This window comes from Trichomycterus rosablanca, chromosome 10, assembly GCF_030014385.1.
Source record: "Trichomycterus rosablanca isolate fTriRos1 chromosome 10, fTriRos1.hap1, whole genome shotgun sequence".
In the NCBI taxonomy this organism is placed as follows: Eukaryota; Metazoa; Chordata; class Actinopteri; order Siluriformes; family Trichomycteridae; genus Trichomycterus; species Trichomycterus rosablanca.
In genome coordinates this window covers 5,916,467-5,935,354 of record NC_085997.1, presented here as the reverse complement: position 1 = coordinate 5,935,354, position 18,888 = coordinate 5,916,467, and the positions used below count along the sequence as shown (strand labels likewise).

General features: G+C 43.7%; 1 protein-coding gene across 1 annotated transcript; it reads right to left on the bottom strand.

Moving 5' to 3' along the window:
* Nucleotides 1–185: 185 nt before the first annotated feature.
* sgca (sarcoglycan, alpha) lies at nucleotides 186–18,555 on the bottom strand. The gene is made up of 11 exons (XM_063003409.1): nucleotides 18,549–18,555; nucleotides 18,327–18,455; nucleotides 14,711–14,877; nucleotides 14,569–14,638; nucleotides 12,104–12,302; nucleotides 10,883–11,045; nucleotides 5,049–5,257; nucleotides 4,914–4,940; nucleotides 2,698–2,883; nucleotides 1,317–1,343; nucleotides 186–1,184 (listed from the first exon to the last, which is right to left on the bottom strand). The coding sequence occupies exons 1-11, from the start codon at nucleotides 18,553–18,555 to the stop codon at nucleotides 1,178–1,180; spliced, it is 1,191 nt and encodes a 396-aa protein (XP_062859479.1). The 3' UTR covers nucleotides 186–1,177.
* Nucleotides 18,556–18,888: the final 333 nt, after the last annotated feature.

The following is an 18,888-nucleotide window of genomic DNA, read 5'->3' as shown; positions in this document are numbered from 1 at the left end:
TCTAGCCATCACAATTTGGCCCTCGTCGAACTCGCTCAAATCCTCATGCTTGATTATTTTTCCTGCTTCTAACACGTCAACTTTTAAAGGTTGGCCTTATCATCTTTGAAGCTTTTTTAAATGCGCTTCAGTTCCTATATTGGTCAAATAAATATACAGTATGTCACAGAAGAGACCAGCCAGGATTAATGATAATAATTAGCATTTATTTAGTGCATCAGTATTAGTATTACACTGGACACAAACAAGTACGGATTAGGCCAAGGTGTCAAACCTGGACTTTATCTGAATATCTCAGACACTCACATTCCACAGATAATTCATAATTTAATAATATACACCGATCAGCCATAACATTAAAACCACCTCCTTGTTTCTACTTTCAACTTCGTAGTTCTACAATGACTGACTGTAGTAATTGTAGTAATTGAAACCTGCTTTTACTCTGTTCTTCAATGGTCAGGCCCACCACAGAGCAGGTATTATTTAGGTGGTGGATCATTCTCAGCACTGCAGTGACACTGACATGGTGCTGGTATGAGGGCATAAGAGACAGCAGCGCTGCTGGAGTTTTTAAATACCGTGTCCACTCACTGTCCACTCTATTAGACACTCCTACCTAGTTGGTCCACCTTGTAGATGTAAAGTCAGAGACGATCGCTCCTCTATTGCTGCCGTTTGAGTTGGTCATCTTCTAATCTAGACCTTCATCAGTGATCACAGGACGCTGCCCACGGGGCGCTGTTGGCTGGATATTTTTGGTTGGTGGAGTATTTTTAGTCCAGCAGTGACAGTGAGGTGTTTAAAAACTCCAGCAGCATTGCTGTGTCTGATCCACTCATACCAGCACGACACACACTAACACACCACCACCATGTCAGTGTCACTGCAGTACTGAGAATGATCCACCACCTAAATAATACCTGCTCTGTGGTGGTCCTGGGAGAGTCCTGACCATTAAAGAACAGCATGAAAGGGGGGTAAAAAAAGTATGTAGAAAAACAGGTGAACTACAGTCAGTAATTGTAGGACTACAAAGTGCTTCTATGTGGTAAGTGGAGCTGATAAAAGAAGATGGATTTAATGTTATGGCTAATCGATGTATATATTATAATTCATATAGTTTAACATTAAGTTCACACAATCATCAGAGAAGATCCTCCAAAACAAACCATCTTCATTTCCTAATAAATGGAAAGACACGTACATTTTAATATCAGCAATAAAGGAAATTTAGTGTAAAAAATAAGACATACAGTAACTGTGTTCATAATTTGTAAAAATGCTATGACAGAATAATGAATAATGTACGTTACCTGGGCAGCGTGTCAACATTTGGCTCCCTGTAAAAGGAGCAAACATAAAAGTAAAAAAAAAAGTTATATACGTTATATGGGTCTAACTTTGTGGCAACAGTCTGGGGAAGGCCCTTTTATCTTCTGGCTTAACTGTTCATTGATTATGGTTTAACAAGTACTTACTGTAAAGGAACATTAGTGGCCCGCACAGAGTATTGACCTAAACCTGACCAAACAGCTCTGGGGTGAATTGGAACCCTGGCTGAAAGCCAGGCATCATTGTTTGAACAAATGTTTTAGACTGAATGGGCACAAATTCCCACAGACATGCATAGTATGTTCAAACCTAGGGCATTTTAGTAGCTCCAGTTAGCCAGACTGCATGTCTTTGGACTGTGTGAGGTAACTGGAGCTCCCGGAGGAAACCCATTCAGACACAGGGAGACATTATTGTACAGCTCTGCTGGAGATAAAAGGTTTAAGGGACTCGCTCAAGGGTCCAACGGTGGCACAGCAGAGCCGGGATTCTAACCCACATCCTTTTCGATTAATAGCACAAAGCGCTACCTAAGCTACTAGGCTTTTTTAGAGGAATTAATCATCAAACAGTAATGAAAATATCAAAGCCATATTAAGAATTACGTAGCCTATGGAGAAGCAGCAAGGATTAACAAAAAGCATTGGGAATATTACAGCCATGATAAGTAATGTATTATAGTTCTGTCACACAAAAGAGAAAGACTGAACAATATACAACCATGAGTAAGTTATACATAGTTCACACTACACTATTTGGCAGCGCTGAGGCAAATCGGGGTTCACCATTTGTGGCCTGTTACCATTTTTGAAACGGCTCCTGAGGTATGTGGATTGTTACTGCGTTCGTAATGTCCATGTTTGCAACAGCCGTGGCTCGACAAACCCTGCAGTACATACTGTAGTGTTTTAGTCTCTTCTAAACTGCCGACACGCCTCATTTCTTTCGCAGGTCTTTCCGGGGGATATTTGGTCTTCCTCTCTTCATCCTCCATCTGTTTTCGTTTATGGATTTCACCATATCGAGGATGCCTCACGCTACCTGGCCAACTCGTGAGCTGTATCTAAACTGCATGGCGCTCCATGGCGCTTTACAGTAAGCGGCGAACAATATTATATGATTTGCTGCCTACTGAAGCCGCTACTGAACAGCTGTTGTATTAACTGTGCTACGGTATGGCGGTATATGAAAAATCCATATGGTACGAGAAATCAAAACCGGTATGCCGAATGTACCGTCATACCACCCAGCACTAACTTATAGTGAGGATTGTAAAGCTAAAATACAGATTCAAGAAGCATTTAGTATCACAGTAAAGATTATAATCTTGTTACAATTGTTAATGAGAGTATTTCCACTCACTGCTGTGCCATGATGAGGGGGATGTGAACGCTGTCAGAAGGGTACTGAGGAGGTGCCGTCTGCCCGGTGCGGGCGTTAAACATGGGGAGTGTGGAGAGCGGCTGAGGCGCGTTGGCACGGCTGTCTGCCATGCTACGCAGTTCATTGCTGTTCCCTTGGATGGTGTGGTGATGGTAGAGCTGGAGCCTAAGCATGACAGAAAAAAATAGAATCATTTTATTATTATATGTCAGTCATATAAGAAGAATATATATTTGCTCTGTGTAGGACAGGGGAACCAGTCACGAAAGTTCGAATCTCAGCTCTGCTACCGGCAGGCTGGGCGCCTACACGAACAATGGCTTGTTGTCTGGTTGGATGCCAGAGGGGATTCCTCACAACTGATGTAATTACGGCGCCTGCATCAGAGACGGGGGATAATGGAGATCAGTGCGTGACTCTCCGAGCCTCATATGAACTTGTCTCGTGCAGGTGAAAAGATGCAGTCGGTTACTGCACACGTGTTGGACGGGTGTGTTGGTCACGGCTCTCCTCAGTCAGGAGTGGAAGTTAGCAACAGTAGATCGGGGTAATTGGACATGACTAGATTGGGAAGAAAATGCACAAAAAGGAGATGAGGGAACCATCTCTGCAGTGCTCCATAAATCAGGCAACACAGATGCCAATGCTAAGTAAATGGCATCTGACTGTTCTCTTTAGGCAGAACAGAAACATCTACCATCTAATGCCATCCCTGTGATGAAACCCTATGATGATAGTGGCGGCGCCATGGTATTGGGGTGCTTCCCAGTGGCAGGGACAGCCAAATACAGGAATCTTCTTGATGAAACCGCCAATGGTTCATCTTTTTAAAAAAAAAACAATGACCTAAATCATACACCCAAAACAAACAGAGGTGGCTTTTAAGTGGAGATCTAAACCCTATTAAACATCTGTAAAGAGACATGAAGATGGCAGATTACAGACAGAGCAGATCTGCCATGAACAATGGGATAAATTGCCTAAATCCATGCATGCAAGGTAACTGCTGCAAGGTAAGTACTGAATAAATTGTAAGTAACATACACTATATTGCCAAAAGTATTCGCTCGTCTGCCTTCACACGCATATGAACTTGAGTGACGTCCCATTCAAAATCCATAGGGTTTAATATGATGTCGGCCCACCTTTTGCAGCTATAACAGCTTCAACTCTTCTGGGAAGGCTTTCCTCAAGGTTTAGGAGTGTGTTTATGGGAATTTTTTACCATTCTTCCAGAAGTGCATTTGTGAGGTCAGACACTGATGTTGGACGAGAAGGCCTGACTCACAGTCTCCGCTCTAATTCATCCCAAAGGTGTTCTATCGGGTTGAGGTCAGGACTCTGTGCAGGCCAGTCAAGTTCTTCCACACCAGACTCGCTCATCCATGTCTTTATGGACCTTGCTTTCATGTTGGAACAGGAACATCCCCAAACTGTTCCCACAAAGTTGGGAGCATGAAATTGTCTTGGTATGCTGAAGCATTAAGAGTTCCTGTCACTGGAACTAAGGGGCCGAGCCCAACTCCTGAAAAACAACCCCACACCATAATCCCCCCTCTACCAATCTTTACACTCGGCACAATGCAGTCAGACAAGTACCGTTCTCCTGGCAACCGCCAAACCCAGACTCATCCATCGGATCGCCAGACAGAGAAGCGCGATTCGTCACTCCACTGCTCTAGAGTCCAGTGGCGGCGTGCTTTACACCACTGCATCCGACGCTTTGCAGCTGTTCGGCCATGGAAACCCATTCCATGAAGCTCCTGAGCTAATCTGAAGGCCACATGAAGTTTGGAGGTCTGTAGCGATCGACTCTGCAGAAAGTTGGCGACCTCTGCGCACTATGCTCCTTAGCATCCGCTGACCCCGCTCTGTCATTTTACGTGGCTACCACTTCATGGCTGAGTTGCTGTCGTTCCCAATCGCTTCCACTTCGTTATAATAGCACTGACAGTTGACTGTGGATTATTTAGTAGGGAGGAAATTTCACGACTGGACTTGTTTCACAGGTGGCATCCTATCACGGTACCACGCTGGAATTCACTGAGCTCCTAAGAGCGACCCATTCTTTCACTAATGTTTGTAGAAGCAGTCTGCATGCCTAGGTGCTTGGTTTTATACACCTGTGGCCATGGAAATGATTGGAACATCTGAATCGTGAATGGTGAACTGGTGTTTTGATAGTAAATACTTACTCAGGAGTTATGGCATCACGTTTTTGGCTGCAAAAGCAAAAGTAGAAATTAAAATCTACATACAATTACGGTCACATGCACAACAACAGCTTGTATGCAGAATATTATTTAAATTTTTGATCAAAGCAAACTTACAGTCCTTCCCTCCTGCAGCACATCACGTAGGCCAGGAGGAGGCAGAGCAATAAAGCAAGAGCGAAAGGAACAATGACGGTGACTATGTAGTCAGGGAGGAATTCCCTCTCAGGTGGGGAATCGGGTGGGTTAAACTCACCCCCCCATTCCAGGATTCCCGAACCCATGGTCGGCACCGGAGCAGGGGGTACAGGTCTGGACAAATCTATCTGTATGAGGAAAGAGAGGAATAAAAAAAAAAATCACTATATGGCCATATAGCTTGTTGGACAACTCACTTTATTAACCACACCCATTCACTTATATGGCAATTCAGTGTCTCCAATTAACCTGGCTGCATGTTTTTGGACTGTGGGAGGAAACCGGACCGCCCCGTTTGGGGATCGAACCCAGGACCTTCTTGCCGTGAGGCGACAGTGCTACCCACCGAGCCACCGTGCCGCCCCCTATTAAAACAATTGGTATGAAAATAGAGTGACCTATGTGATCTTTATAGATATCAAAACAGCCACCCTTTCTGAGAAGGCTTCTCACAACAGTTTGAAGCATGTCTGTAGGAATTTGTGCCCATCTAGTAAAAAAGAGCATTTGCATGGCTGGGCAATGATGTTGGTTCGAAAGCCTTTGATGTCCCAGTTCATTCCTTCCTTTGTGCACAGGGGGGCAGTCATGCTGGAACATGAAAGGACCTTCCCTAAACTGTTGCTTTATATAATAGATTTATTACACCTGTTAGCAATTGTTATGGATGAAACATATGAATTATATGAAAAATTACAAGAGGTGTCCCAATACTTTTGTTCATACAGTTTAATGTAGCTTTTATATATATTATATTTTTTAATGCATTTTTCCCCTTGTTTCTCCCCCTTTAGTGCGTCCAATTGCCCAATTGCATCATGCTTCCTCTCTGCCTATGCCGATCCCTGCTCTGACCGAGGAGATCGAAGCTAACCCACGCTCCCTCCGACACGTGGGCAGCAAGCCGCATGCATCTTATCACCCACACGTTGACGAGTGTTGTGCCACCTAGCGTTGTGTACGGAGAGACTCACCCTAAGAGCACTCCTTCCCCATCTCTGTGCAGGCACCTCTAATCAGCCAGCAGAGGTCGTAATTGCACCATTCTGACAGAGAGAGACCCATATCCGGCTTAGTCCCGCCCACCCGAACAACCGGCCAATCGTTGTTCATGTGGCCGCTCAGCCTTCAGCCGGCAAGGCAGAGCTGAGATTCGGTACGATGTATTCGAGATCCCAGTCTGGTTGCAGCGTGTGTTTTTACCGCTGCGCCAACTGAGCGGCTAATGTAGCTTTTATATACGTAGATATGAAATCTAAGCGTATGAAAAACAGTGGGCACAATTTATTTAGGTGAGTCTCCTGATGACCCGTGTATATGTATATCTATTAAAACTATTATATCTATTTAAAAGAACCATTAGCAATTCGTAGTACAAGAGAAGCAAAATAAGACAACTAACAGAGATCCAAAGTGGCCAAATACTGGGAATCTGAGAGGCAGGTGCATCCATTTTAAAGAAATTGGGAGATTAAATATAATTATATATAGCAAAGAGAAGCAGTGAGCAAAGAGGAGTTGTCACCCCAGGGTCAGTGGACAGCTGCTCAAGCCCAACAAGTCCAGCTACAAAAATAGTCACAGCCCAAAATTAGCAGGTTTGTGACTCATTGCATAAATACTAAATTAAAATATTATAGAATTAATAACTAGTGTTGCTGTATTGTGCACAAATCAGTGGAAGACAGTAAATAATGTAATATAAAGGTAACATTTTATTTTAAGGAATATACCATTTTATCAATACAGTTACTGACTGTAGTCCATCTGTTTCTCTACATACGTTTTTAGCCTGCTTTCCACAGGACCCCCACAGAGCAGGTATTATTTAGGTAGTGGATCATTCTCAGCACTGCAGTGACTATGACATGGTGGTGGTGTGTTAGTGTGTGTTGTGCTGGTATGAGTGGATCAGACACAGCAGCGCTGCTGGAGTTTTTAAATTCCCTGTCCACTCACTGTCCACTCTATTAGACACCCCTACCTAGTCGGTCCACCTTGTAGATGTAAAGTCAGAGACGATCGCTCATCTATTGCTGCTGTTTGAGTCGGTCATCAGTGGTCACAGGACGCTGCCCACGGGGCGCTGTTGGCTGGATATTTTTGGTTGGTGGGCTATTCTCAGTCCAGCAGTGACCGTGAAGTGATTAAAAACTCCAGCAGCGCTGTTGTGTCTGATCCGCTCATACCAGCACAACACACACTAACACACCACCACCATGTCAGTGTCACTGCAGTACTGAGAATGATCCACCACCTAAATAATACCTGCTCTGTAGTGGTCCTGGGAGAGTCCTGACCATTGAAGAGCAGCATGAAAGGGGGCTAACAAAGCATGCAGAGAAACAGATGGACTACAGTCAGTAATTATCAAGCTATGACTGACTACTGGTTGAAAATTGAACTGCTTGGAAGCTCAGGTGGCACCGCGGTAAATCCGGCAGGACGGGTGACTACACGGACAACGATTGGCTCGTTGTTCATACAGGGTGGGAACCGGACGGGACCTCATAACTGATGCAATTATGCCATATGCAGAAGTTCTCGGATGATACTGTTATTGTTGGTGTGTTAGAGATGGACAGGAAGAGGAATACATTAACCTGGTAAGAGACTTTGTTGGATGGTGCGATGTGAATCATCTACAACTCAATGCATCAAAGACAAAGGAGATGGTAGTGGACTTTCGCAGGTCAGATTGGCCTACGCAACCAGTATCCATCGAAGGGAATGCTGTGGAAGTTGTCAGGAGCTACAGATACCTAGGGGTGCAACTGGATGACAAACTGGACTGCTCAGTGAATACTGACACTCTATACAAAAAGGGACAGAGCCGGCTCTATTTTCTTAGAAGGTTAAGGTCCTTTAATGTATGCAACAAACTCCTGAATATGTTCTACCAATCTGTTGTAGCCAGTGTTCTTTTTTATGCGGTGCTGTGCTGGGGTGGCAGCATTTAAAAGAAAGACGACAAACTGATTAGACGAGCTGGTGCAGTGGTAGGCATTGAACTGGAACCACTGGTAACAGTGGCAGAAAAGAGGACACTGTGTAAACTCTATTCTATCATGGACAATGTCAGTCACCCACTGTATACAGTGGTTATTAAACAGAGGAGCATGTTTAGTGACAGGCTGCTGTCTCAGAGCTGCTCCACGGACAGGCTTAGAAAGTCATTCGTACCCAGAGCCATTAGGCTCTACAACTCCACCAGGTAGGGACGGCTGACTGTAGCTAAAGAGTGAGGGTTTCTAGTGTAGCCATGTGTGTACGTACTTGTATGCACTTGTATGCACTTGTGTGCATGTGCAGGTGTATATACAGTATATACAGTATATATATATATACAGTGTATCACAAAAGTGAGTACACCCCTCACATTTCTGCAGATATTTAAGTATAACTTTTCATGGGACAACACTGACAAAATGACACTTTGACACAATGAAAAGTAGTCTGTGTGCAGCTTATATAACAGTGTAAATTTATTCTTCCCTCAAAATAACTCAATATACAGCCATTAATGTCTAAACCACCGGCAACAAAAGTGAGTACACCCCTTAGTGAAAGTTCCTGAAGTGTCAATATTTTGTGTGGCCACCATTATTTCACAGAAGTGCCTTAACTCTCCTGGGCATGGAGTTTACCAGAGCTTCACAGGTTGCCACTGGAATGCTTTTCCACTCCTCCATGACGACATCACGGAGCTGGCGGATATTCGAGACTTTGCGCTCCTCCACCTTCCGCTTGAGGATGCCCCAAAGATGTTCTATTGGGTTTAGGTCTGGAGACATGCTTGGCCAGTCCATCACCTTTACCCTCAGCCTCTTCAATAAAGCAGTGGTCGTCTTAGAGGTGTGTTTGGGGTCATTATCATGCTGGAACACTGCCCTGCGACCCAGTTTCCGGAGGGAGGGGATCATGCTCTGCTTAGTATTTCACAGTACATAATGGAGTTCATGTGTCCCTCAATGAAATGTAACTCCCCAACACCTGCCGCACTCATGCAGCCCCAGACCATGGCATTCCCACCACCATGCTTGACTGTAGGCATGACACACTTATCTTTGTACTCCTCACCTGATTGCCGCCACACATGCTTGAGACCATCTGAACCAAACAAATTAATCTTGGTCTCATCAGACCATAGGACATGGTTCCAGTAATCCATGTCCTTTGTTGACATGTCTTCAGCAAACTGTTTGCGGGCTTTCTTGTGTAGAGACTTCAGAAGAGGCTTCCTTCTGGGGTGACAGCCATGCAGACCAATTTGATGTAGTGTGCGGCGTATGGTCTGAGCACTGACAGGCTGACCCCTCACCTTTTCAATCTCTGCAGCAATGCTGACAGCACTCCTGCGCCTATCTTTCAAAAACAGCAGTTGGATGTGACGCTGAGCACGTGCACTCAGCTTCTTTGGACGACCAACGCGAGGTCTGTTCTGAGTGGACCCTGCTCTTTTAAAATGCTGGATGATCTTAGCCACTGTGCTGCAGCTCAGTTTCAGGGTGTTGGCAATCTTCTTGTAGCCTTGGCCATCTTCATGTAGTGCAACAATTCGTCTTTTAAGATCCTCAGAGAGTTCTTTGCCATGAGGTGCCATGTTGGAACTTTCAGTGACCAGTATGAGAGAGTGTGAGAGCTGTACTACTAAATTGAACACACCTGCTCCCTACGCACACCTGAGACCTAGTAACACTAACAAATCACATGACATTTTGGAGGGAAAATGACAAGCAGTGCTCAATTTGGACATTTAGGGGTGTAGTCTCTTAGGGGTGTACTCACTTTTGTTGCCGGTGGTTTAGACATTAATGGCTGTATATTGAGTTATTTTGAGGGAAGAATAAATTTACACTGTTATATAAGCTGCACACAGACTACTTTTCATTGTGTCAAAGTGTCATTTTGTCAGTGTTGTCCCATGAAAAGATATACTTAAATATCTGCAGAAATGTGAGGGGTGTACTCACTTTTGTGATACACTGTATATATATGTATGTATATATGTGTGTATGTATTTGCATATGTGTACATGAGTATATATGTGTATGTATTTGCATGTGTGTATATGTATGTACGTATATGGGTGTATATGTTTATATGTGTATATGTATATATTTGGCTATATTGGCCTCATTGTGCAATATTGTCACATGTCACTTTACTATTTAATAATTTAATAATTTAATTACTATTCAGTTTTTACACTAGCAATATACCTCATGCATCATTACAGTTACCAGTTATTCATTTTATGTTAATCACAAGAAAGACTTGGTTCTATTTTAACTTTTCTGTTTGCTTTTGTTTTGTACTGTTAATTATTTGTTGTATTATGTTACTGGGGCTTTAATTTCCTTCGGGATCAATAAAGTATCTATCTATCTATCTATCTATCTATCTATCTATCTATCTATCTATCTATCTATCTATCTATCTATCTATCTATCTATCTATCTATCTATCTATCTATCTATCTATCTATCTATCAATTACGACCTCTGCTGGCTGATTGAGGGCGAGGAATAACGCGTCGATCAGGGTGTGGCTCTCCGTACACAAAGCTGAACCGCACACGAACTCGCCTCGCGCAGGTAAAAAGATGCAGTCGGCTACTGTGCACGTGTAGGAGGGGGCGTGTGTCAGTCTCGGCTCTCCTCGGTCAGAAGTGGAGGTCAGCATCGGTAGAGAGGAGGCACGGTGCGATCGGGGAATTGGATACGACTAGATTGGGAGGAGAAACTGCTTACCAGGGTTGACTTGCACCAGGTCACATGGTTAGCAGGAATGCTGAACACACTGCAGTCTCCAGTGATCCTCCCGCCAGCCTCACACTCTCGTTGGTGTTCCGCCGTCCGTAGCCTTAACAGGCACTGAGAGTAGGGTCGATCTGACCCCAGCTTCACATACACACTGATAATATACACACAGAGAATATATACACATTACTTACTTTCATTTGTTAATATACATGAATTCCTGCATTTCAGGCCTGCAAGTTGGGACAGTAAAGCATTTACCACTTTGTAATGTTGCCGTTCCTTTTCACCACACTTAAAAGACGTTTTGGCACCGAGGAGACCAAGTGATTCAGTGTTTCAGCTTTTATTTTGTCTCATTCAGTACAGAGTTGTTGTCACATTGTCGCCACTCAACAATAGCTGATATAACCACATGGGTGATGGATTACTTAAAACTTTACTGTGCAAAAAAAAGCCTTACGTTACTCATGTCCAGAGGTGGCGTCGACTTCTCTGGGCTCGGAGGCATCTAGGATGGACCATCACACAGTGGAAACATGTATTGTGGTCAGATGAATCAGAATTCCAGGTCTTTTTTAGAAAAAAATGGACGCCGTGTGCTAACCACCGAGCCGCCGAACCAAAGACGAAAAGGACCGTCCAGACTGTTATCAGGAACAAGTCCAAAAGCCAGGGTGTGTCATAGTATGGGGGTGTGTCAGTGTCCTTGGCAAATTTCATTTCCACTTCTGTGATGCAGCATTAATGCAGAAAAGTACATCGAGATCTTAGAGCAACATGTGCTGCTTCCAAGACGTCGTCTTTTCCACGCAAAACCACACGCTGCACACATTAAAAAGGCACGGCTGCGGAAGAACAGGGTGCGGGTACTGGACTGGCCTGCCTGCGGTCCTGACCTGTCCCCAATAGAGAACGTGTGGAGAATTTTGAAACAGAAAATACGACAACGACGACCCCGTACTGTTACACGTGTTAAGACGTGTTCGCAGGAAGAACGAGACAAAATAAAAGCTGAAACACTAAATCACTTGGTCTCCTCGGTGCCAAAACGTCTTTTAAGTGTGGTGAAAAGGAACGGCAACATTACAAAGTGGTAAACGCTTTACTGGAACGTGTTGCAGATGTTTATTAATAAATGAAATGAAGTAAAGCATTATCTGCATTTTCAATGCTGATAAGAAGAACAATAAAAACAATGGTTTGACGTACCCCTCATAATGTCCAGGCAGAGGCAGAGGGACACGACCACCCCGATCCAAAGCAGATGTGATGTTGACGTACTCGAGCCTATCTGTACCCCACATTTGCCGGATGTCGTGCTTTATCTCTTCCTGAACGCTTGATGGCAGCACCTTCTCGATCTCCCTCTTCTCAATGAAGAACTCGGCCTGGTAAGGTGTGGCTTTTTCTGGACGCAAATCATTGGTATTTCATTATAAATAAGTACTATACGAATACGAATCCTTTATTGTCATTGCACATTGTACTTGTACACTTGCACAATGGAATTGGAATACAACCCCCCCTCTCGGTGCAAGAAAAAACAGCAAACAATAAAAGTACTATATACAAAAATAAATATAAAAATATAAAACAGTACTTAAACAAAACAGAAGCAGAACCGAAGCTATTGCACATGTCCTATTCAAATTAAATTAAAAGTTGCACATTGCTCAAGACCCATTGAATGATGCATGTTGTGTCACATGTTTGTGTTTAACAGAGCTATGGCCCTGTTGCAAAAACTGTCTCTTAGTCTATTAGTCCTTGTTTTGATTTGCCTGTACCGTCTACCCGAGGGCAGCAGTTCGAACATTCGGTACCCTGGGTGTGTGCTGTCTTTTTTAATTTTGTGTGCCCTCCTGAGACAGCGGGTGCTGTAGAGCTCCTTTAGTGATGGGAGAGGGTGCCCGATGATTTTCTGGGCGGTGTCGATGACCCTCTGTATTGCCTTCTTGTGTGCCGTGGTGCAGCTGGAGAACCACACAGAGATGCAATAGGTCAGCACGCTCTCCACGGAGCAGCGGTAGAAAGCAGTCAGCAGTTCTTTCCTCAGGTTCAGCCTCCTGAGGATCCTCAGGAAGTGGAGGCGCTGCTGGGCCCTCTTCACTACCGCCGAGGTGTTAGAACTCCATTGGAGGTCTGCGTCCATATGCGCCCCCAGAAACCTGAAGCTGGGTACCCTCTCCACACACTCCCCGTTAATCCAGATTGGTTGCAGATCAGACTTCCTCCTCCTGTAGTCTACAATCAGTTCTTTGGTCTTGGAGGTGTTGATGACCAAGTTGTTCTCTGCACACTACCCCACTAGCCTTAGGAACTCCTCCTTATATGCAGTTTCATCGCCATTAGAGATAAGCCCGACCAGGGTGGTGTCATCTGCGAACTTAATTGTGACGTTGTCTGGATGGCTACTGACACAGTCATACGTGTACAGGGTATAGAGTAGTGGACTCAGCACACAGCCCTGTGGAGACCCAGTGTTGAGTCTGAGGGCTGTGGAGAGATGTGAGCCAACTCTAACTCTCTGTGTACGGTCTGAGAGAAAGTCTCTATTGTATTGTTTATAAGTTACTACAAAATTCAGCTTGCTTTTACATTAGGAACCAATTCAAATCTAATCAAGAAGATCCTTCGTACCTGCCTATTCAATTTGTGTTGTCTTAAAGAAGCCTTTTTGTTTCCCTATCAGAATTTCTTTGCTGCTTCTGTTGCTTGTTGGCGATTGGTGGTCCGGCCATAATATTCACTACTAAAAGGGCCGAGCAATATTAATTCAATAAGAGACTTCAGAGATTTCAAATGACAGTAAAATCAACCAATCATATCTTTCTTCTAAATGGGTGGGCTTTCTTAAAGCTAAATTTATGACAAGTACCACCCGCTGTGAAAACGCCCACACGGAAATGTAATATGTGACATATACACATCAGCCATAACATGTTTCTACACTCACTGTCCATGTTATCAGCTCCACTTACCACATAGAAGCACTTTGTAGTTCTACAATTACTGACTGTTGTCCATCTGTTTCTCTGCATGCTTTGTTAGGCTCCTTTCATGCTGTTCTTCGATGGTCAGGACCCCCACAGGACCACTACAGAGCAGGTATTATTTGGGTGGTGGATCATTCTCAGCACTGCAGTGACACTGACATGGTGGTGGTGTGTTAGTGTGTGTTGTGCTGGTATGAGTGGATACCTCACTGTCACTGCTGGACTGAGAATAGTCCACCAACCAAAAATATCCAGCCAACAGCTCCCTGTGGGTAGCATCCTATGACCAGTGATGAAGGTCTACAAGATGACCAACTCAAACAGCAGCAATAGATGAGCGATCGTCTCTGACTTTACATCTACAAGGTGGATCAACTAGGTAGGAGTGTCTAATAGAGTGGACAGTGAGTGGACACGGTATTTAAAAACTCACCAGCACAACACACACTAACACAACATCACCATGTCAGTGTCACTGCAGTGCTGAGAATGATCCACCACCTAAATAATACCTGCTCTGCGGGGGTCCTGACCATTGAAGAACAGCATGGACTACAGTCAGTAATTGTAGAACTACAAAGTGCTTCTATATGGTAAGTGGAGCTGATAAAATGTAGAAACAAGGAGGTGGTTTTATGGTGGATGAAGCGTTCCTTTACATGGTTAGGTGTTTCATACCTGCACCGCCAACGCTTATAACAAGTCGCTCCTTAAAGGTCTCATAACTTCGTTTATTTGTCACATAGATCTGAAATGAAAAAGGGACAGATGTCAAAAAAACCAAGCGTTTAAAATTCTACAATGTTATTATGAGTCGTACCTCGATGATGTTCTTGCCTAGGTCGCTTTCCACTGGTGTGCCATACAGGAAACCACTGTCGTATGGGTGGCGCTGGGTATAGCGCAGCCATCGTGGAAGGTCTGGGAACTGCTGTTTGTTGCACTTAAACACCATAGGATCGTTATACGCCCACCCTCTTTCTCCTCCTGGAAAATAAATGAGACTAATCTGCATTTGTGTGGAATAAACACCAAATTCACTCCGAAAGCTGCACATGTATCTGTGTTTATCTGGATTTTCCTCCTGTTTCACTTTTAAACTTGTGTTAAAGCTTGGGGTTTTGAGAAATTGTAGGAATCAGCTTTTCCCAGAGAGTCTAAAAAGCTTAATGTGACTCAATGTATTAAAAGAACTACATAGGAACACTAAACCTCTTTTAATTATTACTGCTCATAAGTTCTTTTTACTAATGAAATCCCTTGCTCGTTGTTTTAGTACAATAAATCACGTTAAGGCCGCTCAGGTGGCGCAGCGGTAAAGTACGCTAGCGCACCAGAGTTGGGTTTCTAGATACATCGTATCGAAACTCAGCTCTGCCTTTCCGACTGGGTTGGGCGGCTGTCGTTCAGGGTTAGGGGTAGAGTCGGAGCATAGGTCCTCATAACTGGTGCGACTGCGGCCCCTGCTGGTTGACTGACGGCGTCTGCGCGGTGTCTCTCGGTGCATGAACTCGGCTCGTGCGGGTGTAAAATGCAGGCTGTACTGACTGCGTGCCGGAGGGGGCGCAAGTCAGTTGAGTGGCGTCCTCAGTCAGTGGCAAAAAGGGTCGAATCAGTATAGAGGACACAGTCGGGGTAATTGGACATGACTAGAATAGGGGATAAAAAATTGGGGGGGAAAATAGATAATAAAAAAAAATAATAATAATAAATAAATAAATATATACAGTGTATCACAAAAGTGAGTACACCCCTCACATTTCTGCAGATATTTAAGTATATCTTTTCATGGGACAACACTGACAAAATGACACTTTGACACAATGAAAAGTAGTCTGTGTGCAGCTTATATAACAGTGTAAATTTATTCCTCCCTCAAAATAACTCAATATACAGCCATTAATGTCTAAACCACCGGCAACAAAAGTGAGTACACCCCTTAGTGAAAGTTCCTGAAGTGTCAATATTTTGTGTGGCCACCATTATTTCCCAGAACTGCCTTAACTCTCCTGGGCATGGAGTTTACCAGAGCTTCACAGGTTGCCACTGGAATGCTTTTCCACTCCTCCATGACGACATCACGGAGCTGGCGGATATTCGAGACTTTGCGCTCCTCCACCTTCCGCTTGAGGATGCCCCAAAGATGTTCTATTGGGTTTAGGTCTGGAGACATGCTTGGCCAGTCCATCACCTTTACCCTCAGCCTCTTCAATAAAGCAGTGGTCGTCTTAGAGGTGTGTTTGGGGTCATTATCATGCTGGAACACTGCCCTGCGACCCAGTTTCCGGAGGGAGGGGATCATGCTCTGCTTCAGTATTTCACAGTACATATTGGAGTTCATGTGTCCCTCAATGAAATGTAACTCCCCAACACCTGCTGCACTCATGCAGCCCCAGACCATGGCATTCCCACCACCATGCTTGACTGTAGGCATGACACACTTATCTTTGTACTCCTCACCTGATTGCTGCCACACATGCTTGAGACCATCTGAACCAAACAAATTAATCTTGGTCTCATCAGACCATAGGACATGGTTCCAGTAATCCATGTCCTTTGTTGACATGTCTTCAGCAAACTGTTTGCGGGCTTTCTTGTGTAGAGACTTCAGAAGAGGCTTCCTTCTGGGGTGACAGCCATGCAGACCAATTTGATGTAGTGTGCAGCGTATGGTCTGAGCACTGACAGGCTGACCCCCCACCTTTTCAATCTCTGCAGCAATGCTGACAGCACTCCTGCGCCTATCTTTCAAAGACAGCAGTTGGCTGTGACGCTGAGCACGTGCACTCAGCTTCTTTGGACGACCAACGCGAGGTCTGTTCTGAGTGGACCCTGCTCTTTTAAAACGCTGGATGATCTTGGCCACTGTGCTGCAGCTCAGTTTCAGGGTGTTGGCAATCTTCTTGTAGCCTTGGCCATCTTCATGTAGCGCAACAATTCGTCTTTTAAGATCCTCAGAGAGTTCTTTGCCATGAGGTGCCATGTTGGAACTTTCAGTGACCAGTATGAGAGAGTGTGAGAGCTGTACTACTAATTTGAACACACCTGCTCCCTATGCACACCTGAGACCTAGTAACACTAACAAATCACATGACATTTTGGAGGGAAAATGACAAGCAGTGCTCAATTTGGACATTTAGGGGTGTAGTCTCTTAGGGGTGTACTCACTTTTGTTGCCGGTGGTTTAGACATTAATGGCTGTATATTAAGTTATTTTGAGGGAAGAATAAATTTACACTGTTATATAAGCTGCACACAGACTACTTTTCATTGTGTCAAAGTGTCATTTTGTCAGTGTTGTCCCATGAAAAGATATACTTAAATATCTGCAGAAATGTGAGGGGTGTACTCACTTTTGTGATACACTGTAAATAAATAAATCACATTAAGCTTTGTGCACCGCCAGAGCAAAAGCTATTGTGCCGCTTCTCATGTGAATGCACCCTTACTGAATTCGCTAAGGAATACGGTATTCCAAGATCAAGCATCTCCACGATTAAGAAGCATAAGGAAACAATAAAGTAAAGGTAAAGCGCAGGTTGAATTGTATTTAATTGATTTTTTATTGTATTTTAGTGTTTTTATATTATACAGTGGTACCTCGAAACTCAATGTCAGTTGGTTCTGGGACTGGGTGTTGAGTTTAAAAGACGTTGTGTTTCAAGGTATTTTTTCCCATAAGGATGTATGGGAAGCCTGTCAATGCGTTCCATAGTCCCGTGGACTTGCATATATTTTAGGCTAATGTGAAATAATGTGGTTGTTTTTGACACTTATATACTGAAAATAACACAAATATAATATAAAAACACTAAAATAAAAAGCTGATTCTTACAAATCAGAACCTCGAGCTGTAACACAAGTTTAAAAGTAAAACACAAAGACATGTGAAGCTTCACACTTTGATGATGTTCTACCGCACCACTCAAGCCGAGCGCTGAACCAAGCAACTGTTGATTGTTAATTTGAAGACAAACTGAACACGTTGAGTTTAAGGGAAAGGTTGAGTTTAAGGGTAAAAATTTCTCAACGAAGGGCGCTGAGTTTCAAAGATGTTGAGTTTAGGGGACGTTGAGTTACAAGGTACCACTGCATTTGTGTTTTTTTCAGTATGTAAGTGTTAAAAACGACCCCATTATTTTACATTAGCCTAAAATATATGCAGTTCCACGGGACCTGGAACGCATTGACAGGTTTCCCATACATCCTTAGGGGGAATTAGATCCTGGTTCGAATCTCAGGGGTGCTAGACAGATACAATTGACTATGTCTGTCAAAGCCCTGCATTGGATTGCCGCTTTGTCTGGGGTATTTTTATGCCCTGCATCCAACGGTTTCAGTTGGTATTTGACCCAACGTAACCCAGACAAAAATAAAGCAGTTAATAAAAAAATAATAAAAACATAATAATATTTTTACCTTACAATTCAGCTTACCGTAGTGTTTGTGGTATGGCTCAAATTCATGCTGAAAGGTTTCTCTCTCTAGCTCGTGCACAAACAGCCGACCCACGGAAGCCTTTTTCTGAATGTCTGCGTTCACCCCCAGCAGGACGACCACACATACTGGAGACAATACGATGGAGTTTTATTTTCATTTGCAACCCCAAATCAGAAAAAGTTGGGACAGTATGGAAAATGCAAATAAGATAAAAACACCTTCCATGTTCCTTACATTTACTTTTTAACTTGTATTTGATTGCAGACAGTTTGAACCCGAGATATTTCATGTTTTGTTTTAACATTTATTAATATACCTCCATTCCTGCATTTCAGGTCTGCAACACACTCCAAAAAAGTTGGGACGAGGGCAATTTAGGGCTAGTAACGAGGTGAAAAAACTAAATCCTGATGTGATTCCAAACAGGTGACTGTAATCATGGTTTGGTACAAAAGCAGCATCCAGGAAAGGCTGAGTCTTTGATGAGCAAAGATGATCAGAGAATCTCCAGTTTGTCAACAAATGCGTGAGGAATTGATTGAAATGTTTAAAAACAAT